The sequence below is a fragment of the Anabrus simplex genome, chromosome 1, assembly GCF_040414725.1.
Source record: "Anabrus simplex isolate iqAnaSimp1 chromosome 1, ASM4041472v1, whole genome shotgun sequence".
NCBI classification, from domain to species: Eukaryota; Metazoa; Arthropoda; class Insecta; order Orthoptera; family Tettigoniidae; genus Anabrus; species Anabrus simplex.
In genome coordinates, this window is record NC_090265.1 from 547928890 (window position 1) to 547950529 (window position 21640).

At 38.0% G+C, this 21640-nt stretch overlaps 1 protein-coding gene across 1 annotated transcript in view; it reads left to right on the forward strand.

Moving 5' to 3' along the window:
- The window catches only part of Hsc70-5 (Heat shock protein 70 cognate 5), a 177274-nt gene that overhangs the window by 61540 nt on the left and 94094 nt on the right, over positions 1-21640 (forward strand). Inside the window, exon 6 of the mRNA XM_067135526.2 lies at positions 11369-11475. Within this exon, the coding sequence (XP_066991627.2) occupies positions 11369-11475 (107 nt within the window). The remainder of the gene's footprint in view (positions 1-11368; positions 11476-21640) is intronic.

Consider the following 21640-nt stretch of genomic DNA (forward strand, 5'->3'; position numbering starts at 1 on the left):
TGCGAATGCTTGCTGCGTCACAAAAATATTCTAAGATCTGTTACTACATGCTATTAACCTTGATTCACAGTTAAAACCTTTCAAATGTCATGGAAGAAACTACTTCCAAAATGTATCCAACAGGGTGCATTTACAGTATTCAAATAATGCACTTGGATAAATCACTGGCAAACATAACCTTACGCAATGAAAGAAAATAACATGATTCAAGGATGAGGACAAATTAAGCTGACTCCCCTCTGTAAATGCTTTATTTTTTGGATTGCTATACTGTTTGCATTTTTTAGGTGTCTCGTACTTGCACGAGTGCCCGATGCCCTTAAAACATCATGGCTTATCGAATTTAACCCATGACGAGGGGAGGAAGTCCCTCTCTTCCGTGTGCACTGTGCGTTGCAACGTAGTACGACGACCCACCCTTGTACCATTTCCCGGCTGGTTCTTCTCTCCTTTAAAACTATCTTTAGTCATTTTAAAGCAGAAGTCTTTAATTTGTTTTCGCTTTTTCTTCCAGTGAGAGACAGTTGAAGTTGCTATGCCATCTTTTCTTCATGGGGCTATAAATATTAGTTCCTAATTAGCGTCGACCTCTTAAGATCTTTTGCTACCATGTTTTTCCTTCATTCCCACATAGATATACCTGTTCCCTTCACAAAGTTGCAGGTGGTTCTTATTGGGTTGTCTTGGATTTTCTCTCTCTCTTCACCTGGTAGTCCTAGAGTGGAGTCTGATTCTACCCAGCGCCTCACATTCGAAAATTGTGTTCAGCTGATTCCTCTGCTTCATTGCAGTTCCTACATATGTTGTCTCATTACTCAAATTGTATGTAGGCATTTTTTTCAGATGGCAGTGTCCTGTCAACGGTCCTACTACCCGTCTTATACAGCGTGGCCACCTGTATGGGAAACCGGGAAATGTCAGGGAATTCAGAAAAAAAATCTGGAAATTCGTTCTGCCATATAAAATGGACATACCGTATTTATCCGTTAATAGAAGCACATTTTTCAGTTTTTATAACATTAATCTAGGGCATATCTTTTATGCCAGGAATAAGTTGTAAAGAAAACTGAATAAACATTAAAAAAATAGTGTGATCTCGAACGTGAAGTAACCAATGGCATCAGTAGCTATATGGATAGCCTATAGCAAGCAGTAGCGACTATGATAGATTCGCATTTTCAATGTTATGATCTGATTACTATTGAATATGCTGTGTTGGGGAATGGCGAGCTTGTTGAATTAGGCCAATATTGCGTTCTCAGTTTTTCTAATCGCTTAAATGCATGACTTCCACAACAAAATATGCATATAGACAAAATTCCACAACCCAACGGATGACGGTGTTTACTGTGTAATGACGTGTGCAATAGTCACTACCTCGTAAAATGTAAAAACAAGACAACAAACACTGATTGAATGCAGGAAAGTGTGAAATTCTTTTAAACTTGATACTCGAGTGTTTTTTATTATTATTATTATTATTATTATTATTATTATTATTATTATTATTATCATTAAATGCGCTGACGTAGGTAAGCCTTGTGTAAATGTGAAATGCATCGCGACACCGCTTGGGCCGCGCTATGTTGAGTTTCTAACCTATCTTTCGCGAGAGGGGTTCGGAAGTTTTCAGGCACGATTAGTAGCTTCTAATATCACGTATAATTTTGTGAATAGAGAACAAGATTTAAAATAAAGTGACATCACATTGTAAGATGAAGGTTGTTTATTGGTTAGGAGATTTCGAGTTTGTGAAGTACGTTTATGTATTCGTTCTTGATCCAGCCAATCCCAAACCGCCATTCATATCGATTTATATCAGTTGAGCGCAGTCTTGAAACCTGTCTGCCAACTGTATTGCCTACATCACCGCGTGGTTAAGCTACCTAACTTGACGTGTGTGGTATATAGGTTTAATAGTGTTCAATGTAGTTGTAATTTTATTTACATCCGTGTGTTGGTTACCATATAGTTCGTCTGTGTACCATACCCCAGTATAGTTCATGCAAGGCAAGCGGCAAGAATGTGACTCGACAAAAATCGACACCGTGGTATCGATCAGCCATAACCTCCTTATGCCAGTCATTAGCTGCGAATAATTTCTTTTACACTTTATAATGCACCTATTCTTGTTTTAGTGTCCTATATTGTTAGGAAGTGCATGCACTATCTTTGAAGGTATTGTGAATTTGTTTTCACTTGTGATTTGCGTGTGATTTTCATAGTAGGGTATTGCATTTTACGAGGGCTCTGTGCCGCAGTTGTATTGCATCAACTGTTATCGAAGCAGTAGTGCTGGCAGCATAGGTGAGGCAATGCTCACTTGTTTTGCGAACTGTCAGTTTAGAAGAAAGCCGTGCGGAGTATAGGACTATTTAGATTTTTTTACAATATACTTTTTTCAGATAACAATGTCTTCATCAAAGCCAAGGAAAACTTCGTTTAATGAAAGGTGGCTGCTTGATGATACTTTCAGAACATGGTTGAAACCCATGCCTCAGGACAAATTTTCAGCATATTGCATAATATGTAAAACATCATTTTCTCTTAGCATCATGGGTAAGCAGGCATTAAAAAGTCACATGGGAGGAAAGAAGCATGCCAGTAGTATCAAGTTCAGCTGGTTCTCATCATCCGTTTCAAGTTATTTTAAAAAAGAACATTCGAATAGTGAAGTAAAAAATGACTTAAACTCAGTAGATAATACCCTGGCCGCAAACACAAATTGTCCTCTGCCTGCCACAACTACCACAACAAACTCTTATCACATATGACTCCACTGCTGCTGTTTCTGCTTCTTCCATTAAAGAAGGTTCACCAGAGACGAGATATGTACAGAATTATCTTTCAAGAGAGCAAGTAACCAAAGCTGAGATTATATGGTGCATGCATACAGTCATGCAACACCATTCTTTACGTTCCAGTGAAGCTAGTGTATGTTTGTTCCCAGTAATGTTTCCAGACTCTGAAATAGCTTCGAAAGTTCAACTGCACAGAACAAAAGTTGTATATACAATCACTCATGGTTTGGCTCCCTATTTTCATAAGAAAGTTCTTGATGTCATAAGTGCACACATTTCACAGTTGGTTTTGATGAGACACTGAATAAAGTTTCTCAGATGGACCAAATGGATCTTGTAGTTCGTGGTTTCAATCCTGATACCAATGAAGTATGCACTTCTTATTTTGATTCTGTGTTGGTCACTCTACTTCCTCAGATTTGTTAAATGTTTTTTTGCGAGCGCTGCAGGGACTCAATCTAAAAAATCTCTTACAAATTTCAATGGATGGTCCAAGTGTTTATAAAAAGTACTTTCAGGATATTGGTAATTTATTAAGTGATCCAGATGCTCCTATTTTGGTGAGCATTGGATCTTGTGGCTTGCATACTGTGCACAATTCATATAAAATAGCAGTGAAAGAAACCCAGTGGAATATTGCTGAGTTTCTTCGTGTTCTTCACTTCATGTTTTGCTATGTTCCTGCAAGACGTGCTGATTATACACATTCAGGTTCAAACGTATTTCCTTTGAAATATTGTGCTATAAGATGGCTTGAAAATTCGAAAGTCATTGAACGTGCTATAGATATCCTACCTAATGTTGACAAATATGTGGAAGGAACAGAGACAAGAAAATCCCAAACTGTAACAGCTTCAAAATAGTATCAACTTCACTTAATGATAAGCTACTTAAGGCCAAGTTGTCATTTTTATTATCTCTTGTTGGAGATTTGGAACCATTCCTAAAACGGTTTGACAGATCTTCCATTTGCTCCAGTCCTGTATGAATCTCTCATTACAGCAATGAAAAATGTAATGACTAGGTTTGTTAAGTCTGAGTCACTGCAGTCTTCAGAAAATGTCCTCAAAATTAATTTAGACAGTAAAGAAAATCTTCTGCCTGCATCTAAAATTGACATAGGTTATGCTGCTAGAGCAGCACTTCGTGGCACTCCTGGATTAAATGATAGAGATATATTAGTGTTTCGCACAGATTGTCTTAAGAGGAATGGTAGCTTTGTGCAAGAAGATACTGGAACGGTGACAACTGGCATATAAACTGACTAAAGGAATTTCTTGTTTCGATCCAAGTGTAGCCAAGCAACCTCTAAGCAGCAAACGGCTAAGGGTAGCTTTAAATGCCTTTGTTGAAAACAAATGGATCTTGGGTAATGAAGCTGATCATATACACAGGGAGTTCACTTCTGTTTGTGAGAATGATACATTCAAAGAAGTAATGAATTCTTTGTCTTCTAAAAATGAGAGATTAGATCACTTTTGGCTCCGTAGTGTTTTGCCAACAATAAATTTGAAAACAGAAAAGTTGGCTTCATTTCTCAAAATGATACTAATATTGTTTCATGGAAATGCTTCACTTGAACGTTGTTTTTCTCTGAATAAAGAAATTATTGTAGAGAACATGCTACAAGAATCCCTTGTAGCACAAAGAAGAATATTTGATGCTATCTCAAACCTTGGTGTAATTGAAAAGGTCTCCATTAATAAGAACATGCTCCATGCTGCAAGGAATGCTCATGCTTTGTATATTCAAAATATGAAGGAGAAACGTGAAGCATTGGAAGCAGAAGATTCTTTGCAAAAAAAGTAAGAGAAAGGCCACTTTGTTACTGGAAGAATCAGAAGAAAAGAAGCAGAGGGTGATGGCAGAAGCTCGACAGTCGTTGCTGGCTATAGATGAAGAAATTTCTTCACTGAAGCAGTAATAGTAATAACTTTTTTTAATCTTAAAGTGAATTAAATTGGACTAAATTCAACTTCCAAGTTTTGAAATTTAATATGCACATTAAAATTACTCATTTATTTTTTGCATGTTAAGTTTTCAAAATGTATTTTAATATTACGGTCATACCTGGAAACTTCTATTATAATTTAATTTTGTCATTGTGTGTCAGGGAAAAAAAATGTTTTTGTCTGAAAACAGGGAAATGTCAGGGAATTTCAAAATCTGGATTTGGTTGACACCCTGTTATATTTTCTCTGCTGAGTTTCAACAGTTCTTTAGTATGCTTCTTGTTTAGTCCTTTTATCAGCTCCTTTGGAAGCCTGGATCCTGGAGTATTTTTCCAGTTTTCCATTTGTTTCTTTTGTACACAGTTTCCTATGTAGTGTCAGGCTTGTCCATAGGAAATCCCGCAAACAGGTTATGGGCCTACAAAATGTGTTTCTGGCCCTTTCCTGGCCAGTTTATTTGCCGTTTGATTTCCTTCTATACCTACATGCCCTAGTACCCATATTATATTGACAAAGTTGTACTTTGAGAGCTTCAGAAGAAGTGAGTGGCAATACCAGACAATTCTGGATATTATTCGGATTGCCTCTAGTGCCTTAATGGCTGCTTGGCTGTCTGTAAAAATGAAAATGTTTTTATTCCTATAGTTCATTTTCAGATTTTCTTCAAGACATGTTGTGATAGCTATCATTTCAGCTTGAAAGAGTGTCTGCCCAGGCTCATCTGGATTGATCTCTCAGGTCTTCCCCCGTTGATCCCTCCTCCTGTGCCATCCAGTCTTCGAGCCATCAGTCCACCACACTATATCTTTTTTCATAATTCCATTTGTTGATATCCCAGTCTTTTTTTTATTATCTGGGTCTCGAATGGTTTAAAAAGTTTTACTTTGGTATCATATAATCAGAAGGCATGTGTAGAAGTTCCTTTGTTATTACTCTGTTAATTTTAGTGTCCTAGATTGGGTCTTTGTGCATTCCAGCACTCTGATTGTGCCAATCTATACAAACTCATTCTAGCCTGTCCTTTTATGAAATTGCTTAGTGATGGGAGGTCTAGTAAAGTATTCAAGGCTTCTGTCGGCATAGTTCTCATGGCCCCAGTTTTGGCTATGCATGCCATTCTCTGTAGGCTATCCAATCTACTGCTGAGTTTTTCTTGACTTACTTCCTGCCACCAGATGATTACAGCATAGGCCATCAATCGTCTTAGGCCCCATGTCTTCCCAACGGCTGTTTTACATGCATACAGCAAGTTCTTGGCCCGGGTTGTGTTTCTATATGTGGATTCCAGGTTAAATTTTTATCTAACACTACACCTAGGTGCAGTGCCTGTTCTTCCATATATAGTCCAAATAGCTTAAGTGATCTCTTTCTCTCTAATTTTCTCGTTGTAAAAGGGAACAGTTAACTTGTTTGGGTTGACTGATAGTTCTTCTCGACACCAGTTCTCCACAAGGTTAAGTGATCTTTGCATGAGGTCCTGGATAACACTCATCACCTTAACTCGTACCACAATCACTAGGTCATCTGCGTATCCTTGTGTATAGAAACCCTGTTCGTTGAGCATAGCTGTGATTTTGTTCACGACGAGGTTCCACAGCAGAGGCGAAAGAACTCGGAGCACAGCCTCGGGTGGCCTTAACCGTTAGCATTTCTTCAAACAGGGTTGCTTTTCTCTTCCTTCTGTCTTTAACATGGATTTAATCGATTTTGACAATGGTTTTACTCACCTTGCTCTTTTCCAATGCTTTGATCATACAGTTGTAGGTTGTATTGCTCAAGGCAGCATACAACAGCGTGGTATACAGACCCTTCAGTGTTCCATTGTCTAAAAGAGACCTCAAAAATGAGTTTAACACTATTCATAATATAGCTAAATCCAATGGATACAACAGTTTCTTTATAGAAAAAAATAATCAAATATAAATACCGCCCTTCTACCACCTTGAAAAAAATAAATAAAAACTCTTCTCTTTCTATCTTTACCTTCAACGAACAAATCTACCAAGTCATCAACATCTTTAGAAAGCACGATGTAAAAGTAGCTTTCAAAACAGTAGAAACGCACAAGTCTTACATAATGCCACATCCATAAACAACTTCAATAGTTATTCAAAATCAGGAGTATACAGGGCCATTTGTAACAGTTGTAATTCTTCTTACGTCGGACAGACCGGGAGAAATTTTATTATAAGGTACTCGAAACACGTCAATGCCTTAAAATACAATAAATTTTCAGCTGTAGGACAGCATTTGCATGACTATAATCACAAATTCACAGACATAAAACAAGATATGGAAATTCTCAAAATCATCAACAAAGGACCCCCCCCCCCCCCCCTTAACATTACCGAAAGCTGCTTCATGCATTTAGATCAATATTTCAACCCAAATCATAATCTTCATGACTTTTCAGAAAAGCCACTTATGTTTTTGACCTAATTCCCATTTTCAGTAACTTCAAACCAAAAAGTCATAATTCAGTTTTTCATAATATTCACAGCACCTTTCCTCAACAGCCATCCTTTTTCCCACATCCTTCAGCCCCGCCTTAATTCCCCCTTCCCCCACCCCACCCCCTTACCTTCCCCCCTCTCCTTCAGGACCTTCCCCTCCCCTCTCCTTCCTTTTCATTTGAATCTCACAACAGTTAGTCTGAAGCACACACAATAGGCCACACATCTCTCAACTGTATTGAGAGGTAAGTCTCACCTTTGCCATCTAACTCATTCTCTCATTCAATTCCTTTATTTAATTTTATCTAATTTATTCAGGTTAACTTCATGGGCACTGCAATGAATTGCAAATTTTATACCAGACACAATGCATCTGTGTTAACCACATCTTCATGTGCCGTCCTGACAATGTCCAACATCATTTCAGCATGATTTATCAAGCACCACGAGAGCATCTCATTTTATTACTTTGGTTGATGAAACATCCAACAGTTCTCCGTCAGCTAATGGTTATTTACAGTGGTCCAATGGCTTGCATATGACTAACGCCACTCAAAATAAATTTGGTGATGAACTATGGGATCAACTTTTACCAGTTCCCATTTACTATTGAATTATTAATGAGTAGATGTTCTGTGTATATAAATTAATACTTGAAATATTCTCAATGATGAGCACACTCAAGAAGTTTGAACCTAGTTTATTTTCAAATTTAATCATAATTTCATCCCAGTTTTTTAATGTCAATTTGTATATATTTGTTGTTACTACATTAATTTAATAATAATAATAATAATAATAATAATAATAATAATAATAATAATAATAATAATAATAATAATAATAATTTAATAATTATATTGTTGGCCTTTTGGGCATTGTCGGAGGGATAGCCTATCGCCAATCCCTGTTCCTTGGCTTCTTCCTCCAAGTTCCAGCCTCTATTTTGGCTTCCTTCCTCGCTCTCTTCCTTTCCTTGTAATATGCACTGTTGCGAGGTGGTCTGTCAATATGAAATCTGTTGATTTTCAATACAGAAATCTTCAGTTCCGTCACTACGGACGTTCACGGTTTGCTTGTGGTAGCAGTCTGCACTATTGGAGCTTCTGTCCCCATTTCTTGTTTTGAGTCGATGACAGCTTGTCCAATTGGGTTGGGACCTCTTGTCTCCATTTTTTCATCTTGGGCTTGCTTCCGGATCTGCTCTACTGGAGCTTCCATGGCTTCCCTTGATGTCGAAGTTTTTGAAATTTGTTCTTTATAAGCATCCATATTTCAGTCATAGGGTTTTTGCCCTTCTAGGTTCCTGAGCGTCGTTCTCACCATCCGTGGTGAGGCATACAGCCAGACATTGTCCTCTGCAACTCAGGCTCTCCGTAGCAGAGACCACGCCCCTCAGTCTTCCATCCAGCGGTCTGCCCCTGGCCCAAACCTAGTCAGGTCTGTTCCCCCTTCAGTAGGCCTACTCACGTGGTCTCCACTTGGCATTATCATGACTGAGTTCACAGCCATGATTTTTCCCCTTTCCCAACCCGTGGCTTGTCCAGACTACGTAGAGCAAAGTGATGTGTTGGTTCCAGCACCCCTCAGTGAGCCTTCACCTCAGTCACCAGTCCCACTTCACCTGAACCATCGTATCAGCCATGTGGAGGAACCATGGATGCCTCTCTAGCATGTGTGGGCGAGGCCTCCACTTCCAAGCCTTGACTTGGTCTACTAACAATCACAATGCCTAAAGACTTTTTCTGGCAATACCTGTTTTTGGTTAGTGAGGGGGTATTTTATTTCCCTCAGACCCTCCAGACAAGTCCGGAGGGCCCCCCTGTCTGCCACCTGGGATGCGCCCGATAGGGCAACAGGTAAGAAAAACCCCCACGGGTTGCTATGCCATAGTCTTCAGCAATATTTTTCAGAAGTTCTTCTTTGTCCAGCCTAATGCTTCTAACTTTTTGTCCATGGAAACAACCACTTTCTTCAGTTTTGAAGCCATTTCACACTTGCTCAAACGATACAATACTGTAACTGTACAAAGTGGTGTTAATCTTCAGCTACTCTGTAGTGTCTCACAGAATACTGGATATGACTCATTCCCTTCCTCTTTCATCATCTTAAGCAATCACACAGCGGGTCATTATTGAGCAATGATGTGAACCCGAGGTAACAACTTCTGCAGTAGCAGATGAATGTCCTAGATTCAGCAGGACAGTCATTAAAGTGATTGAAGTGACTAAACATTGTTTACAGAGTGGTGTAGCTCTGCGTGCTGAGGCACGTTTCTTGTGTATTGCATTCAGAAGAGCATTGGTTTGAATCCCACCTTGGCCGTCCTGGGAATGTTTTTCCACAGTTTCCCTTCACAGTTCCAGGCAAATGATGGGATGGTACCTTTGATAGACGGTGGCCGAATTACTTCCAATTCCTGTCCTTAACTATCCTTGGCGGAAAAGACATTCAAGAAGATTCGACCCCGTAAAAGAAATACTGTATAAGTAAATATAAATTTTTATTTTCGAGCCGGATAAACCGGATATCCGGATTAATGAGGGCCAGATAAATGAGGTTCTTGTGTACTTCCTTCATGTATACCTAAGTCACTTTCATATTGTCAGAGCCAAGGATGAGACAGGCCAGGGAATGTTAGGTTTTTTTCCTAGCCCATAGTTAATGCACTGTCAATATTTTCACCAAAAATGGATCTGGGCTTACAGAATTACTAGATCAACTCTCCACAAAATAGAATGGAGGACTACTCACCATCAGGGACGGTTTCTTCATAAGGTTGCAGGTTTGCGCTACCACCATTAAATTTTTACGTTTATTTTAGGTAAAGTTTTATAATTTGGATTACTCAGCTACTGTATTTTCATTCAACAAGACAAACCTTTCAAGAGCTTGAAAGAGCAAATATTGACTACAGGGTACTTTACAAGCCGGGTACTCTTAGATGTTCACTGCAAGAGCCGAAAAGTTTGCAGCAGGAAGTCAACCTGAGGTAGGGTGAAACCTGGGCTGCTCGAAGGGTGCGCGGGGCTGCTAGAAGTGTGCTTTTGGGCTGCTAGAGGGGAGCGCAGGGATAGGAAAAGATAGGCGTGGCTTCTTATACATTGCTTAAATGGACTTTTACCAACCTGGCTCCTCCTACAATGGCCGACTAGATCCCTCGCTGCGCTAAGGAGCTAGCTAGAGCGAAGCTTCAAATCGGCCGTGCTCCTACGTAACCAATTACTAGCAAAGTCGCTAGAGACCATTGCTGCTCAGTGTGAGATTGTTATTCTGTTATAGACCAGGAGTGTCATCTAGCAACACCAGATGGGAGTTCATCTGCTGGATCACGGCCGGTTGGATCCCTCGCTGTGTAAGGAACTAGCTAGAGCAGGATATGATCCTTGGCTAGAGCGATGCATCAAGTCGGTCGTGGCTGGATATATAACTAATGGCTCTAAATTTGAAAATAAACACTGCCATTTCTTTCAGTATAGTCGTGAGCTTTATGTGCGTACAAGCTAAGTAGCTTATTGATTTCATGGTGTAAACATTCGTGTCAGCATGTGCGTTTTATTATTGTGCATTTTTATCAGTTGGTGGTATTTTGCGAGATCATGAATTCGGTGCAGTCTTTAATGTCTAGGCCGTTTCCGCAACGAACTGCCGAGGAAAAATCTGAGGTGAAACGAATGGGTAGGCCCAAGCGACGTTTAATTTCGAAACCAGATACATCACAAAAGGATATTTTTTCAATACCAGAATTAGCCTACCTCAAAGTGTTTCATTTCAATATGGTAAGAGTTTTTAAATGAAAAAAAAATGTTAATGCGTTGTAGTACTATTCCTGAAAATAGAAATGTAAAATGTTTGTTTTATTTTTAATAATAAGAGTATTGTTGATGTATGTAGATTTGAAAATTAGCCTGTAATCATATATCATTGGTAAAAATTGTGCACCACTGAACTTTTAAACCACCAGCCACCACTGCTGACCATAAGGTATCTGGCTGTTGCTAATGGTTTCAACCACATACTCATGGTCAGTCATCCTTCTCTAAATAAACAACTAGCTCAAAAATATAATGGACTTGCATTTCCCATTCTTATCCCATTACAAGTATGTCTTGATCTGACATTTAACTTACTGGTATTGAATTCAAACCTTGTCTTTTCACAGGCTACAAAAGATGCAGGACAGATTGCTGGTCTTAATGTGTTGAGAGTTATTAATGAACCAACTGCAGCTGCTTTGGCTTATGGGATGGACAAGACTGAAGATAAAATGTAAGTAGGCAGTGTGTGATTTCTTGTTTGCTAGGTGCATTTTTGCAGTAATCCATACTCCTTAAATAAAATTGTATTTTTGTAACACATTTGGTGGAAGCTGATTCACATTACCATGTACAGTAAAACCTCGTTAAGACTTTTCTGCAGGGGACAACAAAAAAGAACACTAAGTGAGAAAACATACTACTGAATACACAAATAAAATGTATCCAACAGGGATATGGAAACACTAGAAAAGATTTTTTTCTGACACAAGAGCAATTTAAGTCGTGTATCTGCAGGTACGGTGAAAACTATATCTACAATTTCTAAAGATGAGAGGAAAATATTAAAAGGTGTGAAAAACACTAGAGAACAAATATGCAAACCTTTTTCTACTTGGGCTTATAAAATAACAAGTGCACTGAAAGGTGTGAAAAACACATGCATGGGGGACATTATTGCAGATCACACACGTTCTGGAACAAGTGTTAGTAGAGGCTTTTTATTTGAAGCCATGGGTTATTAAACATTATTTTCTGGTCACACTCTTAGACAGTGAATTGGAAGTTACACTTGACCATGTGCAACTGGGAGGAATGACTTTGGTGGTCATTTCGAATAAGCTTCGACCAACTCCAATGATCGAGTCAAAACTCAAAAGGTCTGAGTTCAACATTCGCGACATATGCACTTTAACCCCCCTGTTTTTTTTAAAAAAAATCACATTTCATGGATGGGACAGAAAGACCCATCGAGATTTGTGGTATTAATGTACAAAGAAGCAAGTTATTTTTTTATTACTAAGGTAATGTGCAACAGTTATGTGATTATCTGCATGTACGTAGTTTTGTCAATAGGAATTCCAAATTATGTGGATATTGGGCTACTCTTACACGTATAGTTACGTTTTAAATGAATCGATGTATTTCACTCACTTGTAGTTCAAATCTCCTCCAGCGGTAGAGTAGGAAGCACTCTTAAATGGCTGTGATGCTGAGGGCTTAAACAAGGGATTCAGAAAATCGACAAGCACTAGTGTATGGTACAGTCACTCACCTCATTAATTCAATGTAAATTACACAAAATTGTATCACTATCACAAGATTCACTATTGCTATGAAGACAAATATGTTGTATTGAATATACCAGCTGGTATTAGTACTACTTTCATTATTGACTAGCTTTACTGAAGAGACAAAGGAAATTGTTAGCCACACTGCGGGAAGTACGATGTTGGCAAGAGGCTCTGCTTGTTAAAGTGGCAGAATGAAATTTTTCAAACATCCATGCTTTGATATGTATGTGTAATATACGTTCTCAACAGAATACCTCTCATTTTTCTTACACACATTGCGCCGTTCCCGCGTCCAGGTCGAGTCGCATGAGATCCAGGCTAGCTCGAATATTGTTAACTTCTCAATACTTTAAATTTATGGGCTATGGGTCCTGTATTCGAGAAAGGATCACCAGATTATACTAGCAGAAAACCCTAACCTACGTAGTGGACGTCTCCTACCTGTAATTCAGTTAGTTCCTGCATTCGACTCACAAAATATGCAAATGATCACTTACAACTACAATAATTTTCAAATAATCATCACTTTCAACTAGATCCTTATCCTAAGTCATTAAAAGAGGAATTAAGTTTTACAAAATAATATTTATTTAAAAATAAAGTAGAAATTGAAGAAAATACTTGGTATGTTATGAATTATTTCATGAAAAGATAAATAAGGAATAGTTGACTTCGTGCTTCATCAATTAATCTTCGAAATGCATTAAAATGAGAGATCTCTAACTGAATAAAGGAAATTAAATCATATTATATTATTTACAATATTGACTGAGAGCTATTAAATGTCAGACGCAGATCCCAAGGTCTGATTAAGTCACAAATAAAATTAGAATCTCATCTTTCATCTTATCAATCATCGTGTGAAATTGTTCCTAAAATCTTACTTTTTCTCAAACATTCATTAATTACCTCACAGTATGATAGACTCGTTTGGATGTAGCTGTTCATGCTCAATTATTAACAACTTGGTTGTGAGGAAATATTTTCCAAAAAAAAAAAAAAATATATATATATATATATAATTTAAATTATTTAACATGGTTCACTTGTGTTACTTTCTATATATATATATAATTTAAATTATTTAACATGGTTCACTTGTGTTACTTTCCCAACATTCTTTCAAAATTCTTGGTGTCGCGTTTCGTATGGGAAGAAAGGTAATTCATTAAGTCATTATATCCTTAAAAATATGACTGAAACATAACTAATATTTACTTAAATTGTTCATTTGGGGTGGCTGATTTAAGTGCTCATATAGTAATTATACATGTCGTAATACTGTGCTATCATCCATATTTGACGGTCATTTAACACCAATGAGCTACGGACCAGAGGCGCTAAAACTAGCGGAAGGAAGGAAGAATTAGTACAGCGGTAATTACAGAATTCTAACACGCTTTATTATGTAACAGGTGATCTAGCTTGTAAGAAGATACTATCAATTACTAATAGCCTTCAATTTTGAAGTACAGTTACCAGTGATATCAATAGGGATGTAGGCAGAGAAAGTTCGTGCCAGATAGCGCTCGTGTACTACTGGGTAAGCGCAAGGCGATCTTATGTTTCTCCCAGTCAGCTGCGAGAAATGTACAGATTGTGACAGTTTCCTAAGCTAAAGCCTACTATATATTCTCTAATTTTACTCCAAGAATATATTATTTGTACAGGTATATCCCCTAGTATATTATGGACGATTTTCAGCGTTTAAGCGTTAAACAGCTGCAAAATGAGCTACGGACCAGAGGCGCTAAAACTAGCGGAAGGAAGGAAGAATTAGTACAGCGGTAATTACAGAATTCTAACACGCTTTATTATGCAAATAATCAATAGGAGTCAGCATGCCTTTTCCTAAAGATTACAATTACTTGATTATTGTACATTGAGAAATATATAAATATACCTCCACAAGACTTAAATCATAAGTAGAGATTTAAATACGCACTTGCTCTACTTGCTTATGGTCTTCAATTCACGTATTTTTTTTAGGTTGATGGCTTGCATGAAACTGCAGATACAGCCTTGTCCACCACCAAAGGCATGTGAATTTCTTCAGTTTCCTAGTAACGGTTCCTTTGAAGAATTGACCATCAGCCATAAGGTGAAGATCACCGTCACAAATGTGCATTTGATGGATTATTTTGTATTAGAAAATTGGAAATGGAGCACCTGTTTCCAACTACAAATCATTGTGTGATGCTGGATACAGACTTTTCAGTGAAAAGTTTGTTTTGTTTATAAAATGTTTCTTTCAATCGGATGAAATTCTAATATGCAGTGCTGTGAAATCCGAGTACACAAAACATAAATGTGAAGCTTATTTTAGGAGTACCTGGTGACGTAGGAGGGGAATGTGAATGTGTTGCTGGAGCAGGCCCCAGGGCATGTTGTAAGCATATTGCTGCTGTAAGCTATGCATTAGAGCACTTCTCCAAGACTGGTATTATTCAGTGTTCAGAAACATGCACCCAAAATTTACAAACTTTTCACCATCCCCCTTCCAAACGGTTGAGGCCAGTTAGCCCTATGAAAGTGGAATGTTTGCCCTTGGAACAAGTTTTCCAGGAACCCTGCCATGATATTAGGCCATTGTCAGGAGTTAATCAGCCTGGATATCAGCAATATGTTGAAGGTATTGTGAAAAGTTCCCAACATAAGCTTGCTTTTTCTTTTGCTCTAAAAAAAAACAGGCCAGGTGCTTTGAAGTCATTCATGACCACCATTATGGTGTGGATCCATGTGCGACACAAGCTGAAAATCTTGTAAGAGTCAATGATGAGGAAAGGAAGAAAATTGAGGAAAATACTACAGAACAATCCCAGTAAAGTCTATGGTTCAAAGAGAGGAAATATCGTTTGACAGCAAGTAATTTTGGGAAAATCTATCACTAAACTCCTAAAGCCCTAGCAAAATCCTAATTCAAGAGAAGTTTGTTTTGCTCCAGTGATATGAAATGGGGACTTCAAATGGAAGACTTGGCAAGGGACAGATATTCTCAACTAACAGGCCATGTAGTCCAAAAGTGTGGCCTCATTATTCATCCTACCAGACGTTATCTGGCAGCATCTTGTGATGGATTAATTGGACAGGATAGAGTCTTGGAACTTAAAAGGGTTGCCAAGTAATAAAAATGAAGCTATTTCAATCAAATGTGTTCCATACTTGGGCGAGAGCAGTGGTGCAGTGATACTCAAGAAAAATCACAACCATTACTTCCAAGTGCAAGGCCAGCTGTTTGTTACAGGCAGACATTATTGTAGCTTTGTTGTGTACACTGCTGTTGACATGCTAGTGTTGGAAATAGAGAGATGACATTTTCATTCATGAAATGGTGGCAAAATTAGACGAGTTTTACCATGAATATTTTGTTCCAGTCATCCTAACCTGACATAATGGTTTTCCTGAAATTGCATAACATAAAACATACAAATATTATCCTCCCTGAAAGACAAATTTTACTGACATGCAATTTTGACTGCAGTATTTTGTGTTTTAGCAAGTCCTGTAGCTCGTTCTGTGTGTATTCTTTTAGAGGCCATCCTCCCTTGTTTCAATGTTTTCTGATGGAGTAAACTGCCTTTTGCCTTTCAGAAATGGTGGGATATTTAATGTTACACCTTTAGTGCATAACAGATCCTGAATGTTGAACCCCCTATCTGCCATAACTGAATCTCCTCCTTCCAAGAGATCCAACATTCCTGATCTGATAAATAACTGCCTATCTGATATTGCTCCACCATATGCATCAGATATGAAACTTATGAAACCAGATGGATTTATACCTATTAACACCTTTGTTGTGTTTGCATTTTTGTATGTAGAAAATGTAGCTTGCTGTGCTGTAGGTTTCTTAGGATTTGCTATTATCTCAGTTGTATCAATTATTACTCTAGTAGAGGGGTATTTCTGTCTAAAAGCAAGGGGGCTGTTTTCAAGGACAGTTTCTCTATCAGGCCATATGTTCAACTTTTTAAATTGACAGTACATGAAATTAATCCAAACATTAAATGTTCTTCCAACAGTTTTATGGATTCCGAGGTTAAGGCCTAGTTCGAGGTCAGATTTGTTGGTCCTTAGCTTCATAACTGTCAATAAGAAACACAGTCTGGGTTCAAGAGGGAATATTTGTAAATTGTATCTGTTTTCTCCCAAAACAGCAAACACCAAATTAAAATGTTGGATGTCTGCAAACCCTGTATAAAGCAATAAGGCATCAGGATTATTCATTATTTGCTCAACAACCAATTCGGGTATATTCACGATTTCTTCCCGTACTTCAATGGGGTTGATTTCTGCAGATTCCAATGTTGTAAGCTTATCGTGGTAATCCGGTGATTTTCTGGTGTATGGCCTCTTCTTTTTGTTGTGTTCGTGGTCCATGGAAAAAGTGATGGAACAGCGCCCGGTTTTAATCTTGCTCTCTCACCTTTAAATACAAACACATAAATTCTGTGGTTATCGAAATGCCTAATCACTTTATAGGTAGAAAATACGAATTATTTCTGTTCGTAAGTCGCACTTACCCAACAAAGTTTTTGTGAAGTCTCCGGGTTGAAAATGATGGGAACACACTTTAATATTTTCGGTCAGATTCTTCTCACCGAAATGTTTCCTTCTAATAGCATGTAACCATTCCTTCCTCATTTCTTTATTTTGTGGAAACTGATGAAACGAAAATGAGCTGCCCTGATTTTTACAAAGAGGAACACTGCAATGGCTCGGCATAGTCACGAAAATAACAATTTAAACAACTTAAATTCATTGACATTAGCGGCATGAGTACACAGGAGACAAATGAAGAGCGCCTTGCGATTACCCAGTACAACAACACTGCGCTCTATAGGTGCTAGTTCTATACATCCCTATTAATGTACTACAGTAAGCCTCCTAGCTTTCCTAATCTAAGTGAGAATACTTGTGGTTAGAAGAAACATATATACTCCGCACGGCTCTACTTCTAAATTGACGTTTAGGCCGATTTTGGCTCTGTCTGGTGGTTGTGTACCGAAGCATAGACATCCAACCAATCCCAACCTGCCATTTATATCGATTTATATCGGCAGAGCACGATCTCGAAACCTAGTTGCCAAGTCTGATATTTACATTCACCACGTGGTTAACCTATCTCGCTCAACGTGTATGGAATTCGGTACGGTTCGCGATCATTTGCATTTTCCTCCAATAATTAGTGTTTTATCATATAAGTTTTATCTCTCTAGTATAGTACAGTATAGCGTAGTTTACAGTTTAGCATAGCATAAGTACAGTATACATAGGTTTAATTATTAAATAGCTGTAGTTTTATTTACGTCCGTGTATCAGTGTACTTAGTTCGTGTTTACCATGTCTCAGTGTAGTTCGGGAAAGACAAGTGGCAAGAAATCGAGACGTGAGGGACAAGGCACGCCCTTGAGAAGCCAGGCTCGTGAAATTGTGTCCAATGTGCGCGAGTACTTTGAGAAAGAAAAGGAGAATGGTGCTACATTGCTTCCTTTAGCACAAGCTGTACAGAGAACTGCCGACGCTACCAAAGTGAGTAAATACACAGTATTGGCAATTGGAATGGAGAAATACCACGCTGAGGAACAATCTCCTGGATCTTCTAAGTTTGAAACACCGGGTAAGAAAAGGAATCGGGCCAAACCAGTGACGAACTTGGACAGTTTCGAGAAAGATGCCATTCGCCGTCATATTTATGACTACTACCGCAGAAAAGAACACCCTACTCTTGCGAAGCTTTGCGAGTCTCTGAAGGAAAGCGAACTATTTAAAGGAAGCAAGACTTCACTGAATGTTGTGGTAAAGGAACTGGGATTCCGTTACAAGAAATTAAACGGTCGCCGAGCGTTAATGGAGAGAAGTGATATTGTGATGTGGCGCTGCCGGTTTTTAAGGGACGTTATGAAGGAAAATTTTGATTCGATTGTGTGGTTAGATGAAACATGGATTAATGCAAACCATACCGTAGGAAAAGGCTGGACAGATGATTCTGTGGAAGGTACAATGGCAGTGCCCATTGGAAAGGGGGGGGAAAGAATTATTGTGCTACATGCCGGTACTGCAAACGGATTTGTACCTAACTGTTTGTATGTTCTGAGGTCTAAGAAGACTGGTGATTACCACGAGGAGATGAATAGTGTCAATTTTCAGAACTGGTTTGAATACACATTGATGAATAACCTGTCTGAAAATTGTACAATAATAATGGACATTGCCCCCTACCATTCCGTAATTCAAGACAAAGCTCCGACAATGGCAGCAAAGAAGTCGATTCTTGCTGAGTGGTTAAGGAGGCACAACATTCCTGTGTGGGACGACATGAAGAAAGGTGAACTGTTGCAGCTTGTGAAAGAAAACAAGCCACAAAGTTATAAAGTTATTAAAGTTATTAGACTTCCACCTTATCATTGCCACTTCAATGCAATAGAGAAGATTTGGGCTCAGGTCAAGGGTTATGTTGCAACAAAAAAATAAACGTTTTACTGTACCAGAGGTGGAAAACCTGTTAACCGAAGCTGTGGCGAACGTCAGTGCCGATGACTGGAGGAAAGTTGTGCGCAGTACACAAAGATTAATACGTGAGGCGTGGGGAAAATGAAGATGTACTGGAGAACTCCGTCGAAAGTTTAATAATATCTTTGGGACCTGGTGATGGTGACAATGATTCATTGTTAGAGGGTTCCAGTGACTCTGAGGTCAGTGGAGTGTTCCCTTTGTAGGCCATAACCTCCTTCCTGTGCCAGCCATTGGCGGTGAGTGATGTGTTATTTCCTAATTCTCTTTTATTCTGAATAATATATTCTCTTATTAGTGTCAGATGTTGTAAGTGTAGATTTTATGAATTGTTTTCATTCCATACGTATTCGTTTTTCTGAGTACGGTATTACATTTTACTATATATGGCTGTTTACCGCGGCCGTATTGCATCAGCTGTTCTCGCGGGCGTAGCACGCTGGCAACAGGATTGGCGATGCTCATTTGTTTTGCGAAACTTCAATTTAGAAGTAAGGCCGTGCGGAGTATAAGTATAGACTCCTATTATCAGGAATTATTTGATGTTGTACTAAGTAAATGTCAACATAGGAATACCGGTATTGTGAAGATCGTAATCAACAATATATATGGCTTATCCAAAGATTAGGGAGCAATTGAGAACTTCTTCCATCTCAAAATATGTAAATTGAAATATCGTCTCTAAACTAAACCATAACTTCATCTACAACGAAGCAATAATAATCACCAACATGCTTTATTGGTGAAAAATATCTAATTCCCTCCATGGGAATTTAGAATTTTTCCATTATAAATCATTCACTTCGCATTATTCATCTTATATTACACTTCACATTACCATAAACACATTCATTTCAACTTGACGTATACCATACAATCATCATTAATCATCTATTTGATTATCTTATGTTCTCAATCTTTCAACAATTCCATAAAATATCATATTTTTCTGGCGATTTATCAAAAATCCAACATATGATCTCATTTCCACTTAACTTCCCGTCACCTGTTCTAAAATAAACCTGATATTTACCACAATGTCATATTGTATTCACATTAAGATTATCTTAACCCTCTCTTACTCAGTACTGACAGCATTGCGAACAGAATATTAAATCATCACTGGTTAACTGCTTCCTACATAATGGATTTGATATTTGTCAGATGAGTACCTACTAACCTTTAACATACCTCTGTGAGTTGTCTTCTCATGTAACATCACTTCTTTGGTAATATTTAAGATAGCACCTCGTTCACATTTTGATAAATGAGAATAAAAATATAGCATAGCACTCTCCAAAAGAAAACAAATATAATTTTCATTAATGACTATAGTGACTTATCTTTCTCCATACACCCTCGTTGTCATCACATGTCTTGGTGGTTAGACATGCGGGCTTGGTTCATGGCATTTCCCTCATCCTTTTGAGAACATCTGGGACAATCTCGGGTCGTTGCTGGTCATCATAGGCTGGATTTGTCATCTCGTGTTGCCATAACCTAGGTAGCTCTGCCTCCACTTCTTAAGTGCATGATTTCTTCGGCTTCTTGCGCAGTTAGAACAGAATAATACGTCAGCATAGTTTTGTCATCTTACGGACACAACCTGCTATAATCTGTGGATAATATAAGAGTACCGCTTCTCTAAAATCTTTTATACTGCTTTAGAATTTGCAGTATGTATGTGAATATTTCAATTTGACTACTATATTAGGTTTTCTCTATCTTGCGCTCTTGTTGTTGTTTTTATTATTATTATTATTATTATTATTATTATTATTATTATTATTATTATTATTATGTAGCTTCCTAAAATAAGCTCCGTCGGCTAACACGTCGTCTTGCAAGGATAATGTGACTTGGTAATGCGGAAGTCTTTCTGTCTGCTGGAATAATGTTATATTTTTATGGATCTGAATAGCCTTTAACGTCAGTGTCTCGCAAATAATTCATAGACAATTATTTTTATTATATTTGAGTCTTTAACTTTCGCTTCGTTGATATTATCCTTCTTCAGCAGTCTTGAGTGACGTTCTACTTCTATACCTTCAGTGCGAATCGAATGTTATTTTCCAATACTAAATTTTAACAATCTTCTCGTGTCTTTCTTTGTCACCGCCTTCTATGCTTCTTTCTCCTCAAGTACCTGACGAACACATTATTCCTTTGACATTTAGGAATGCTTTGATGTTTTATTACTGACGTTCTCACGGCTTAGACTCTATTTTCGTTCCACTCAAACTTAATTGAGAACAGTGAAATGGCACAATATGTAAAAATAAAATGTTTTACTGCAGATGTGCTGTAAACTATATTCTACTTTACAATTTTTATTGCTTAGAAAAGCAAATAAAATTTAGCAAAATTATTGACGAAAAATAGCAAAAAAGTATACCAAAATAATCTTTTAAAAATGATGAAATTGGGCAAAAAATTTCATTGCAAACATGTGCCTCTAGTAATAGGCAATCAGACGGCTCATGGCTTTATATATGTAAGGTGCAACTTTTGTTCTGGTCTCAAGAACATAATTGTATCTGATCATATTAAAATACTCGATTCGTGTTAGGAAAGGGCAGTTTCTATTCCTGT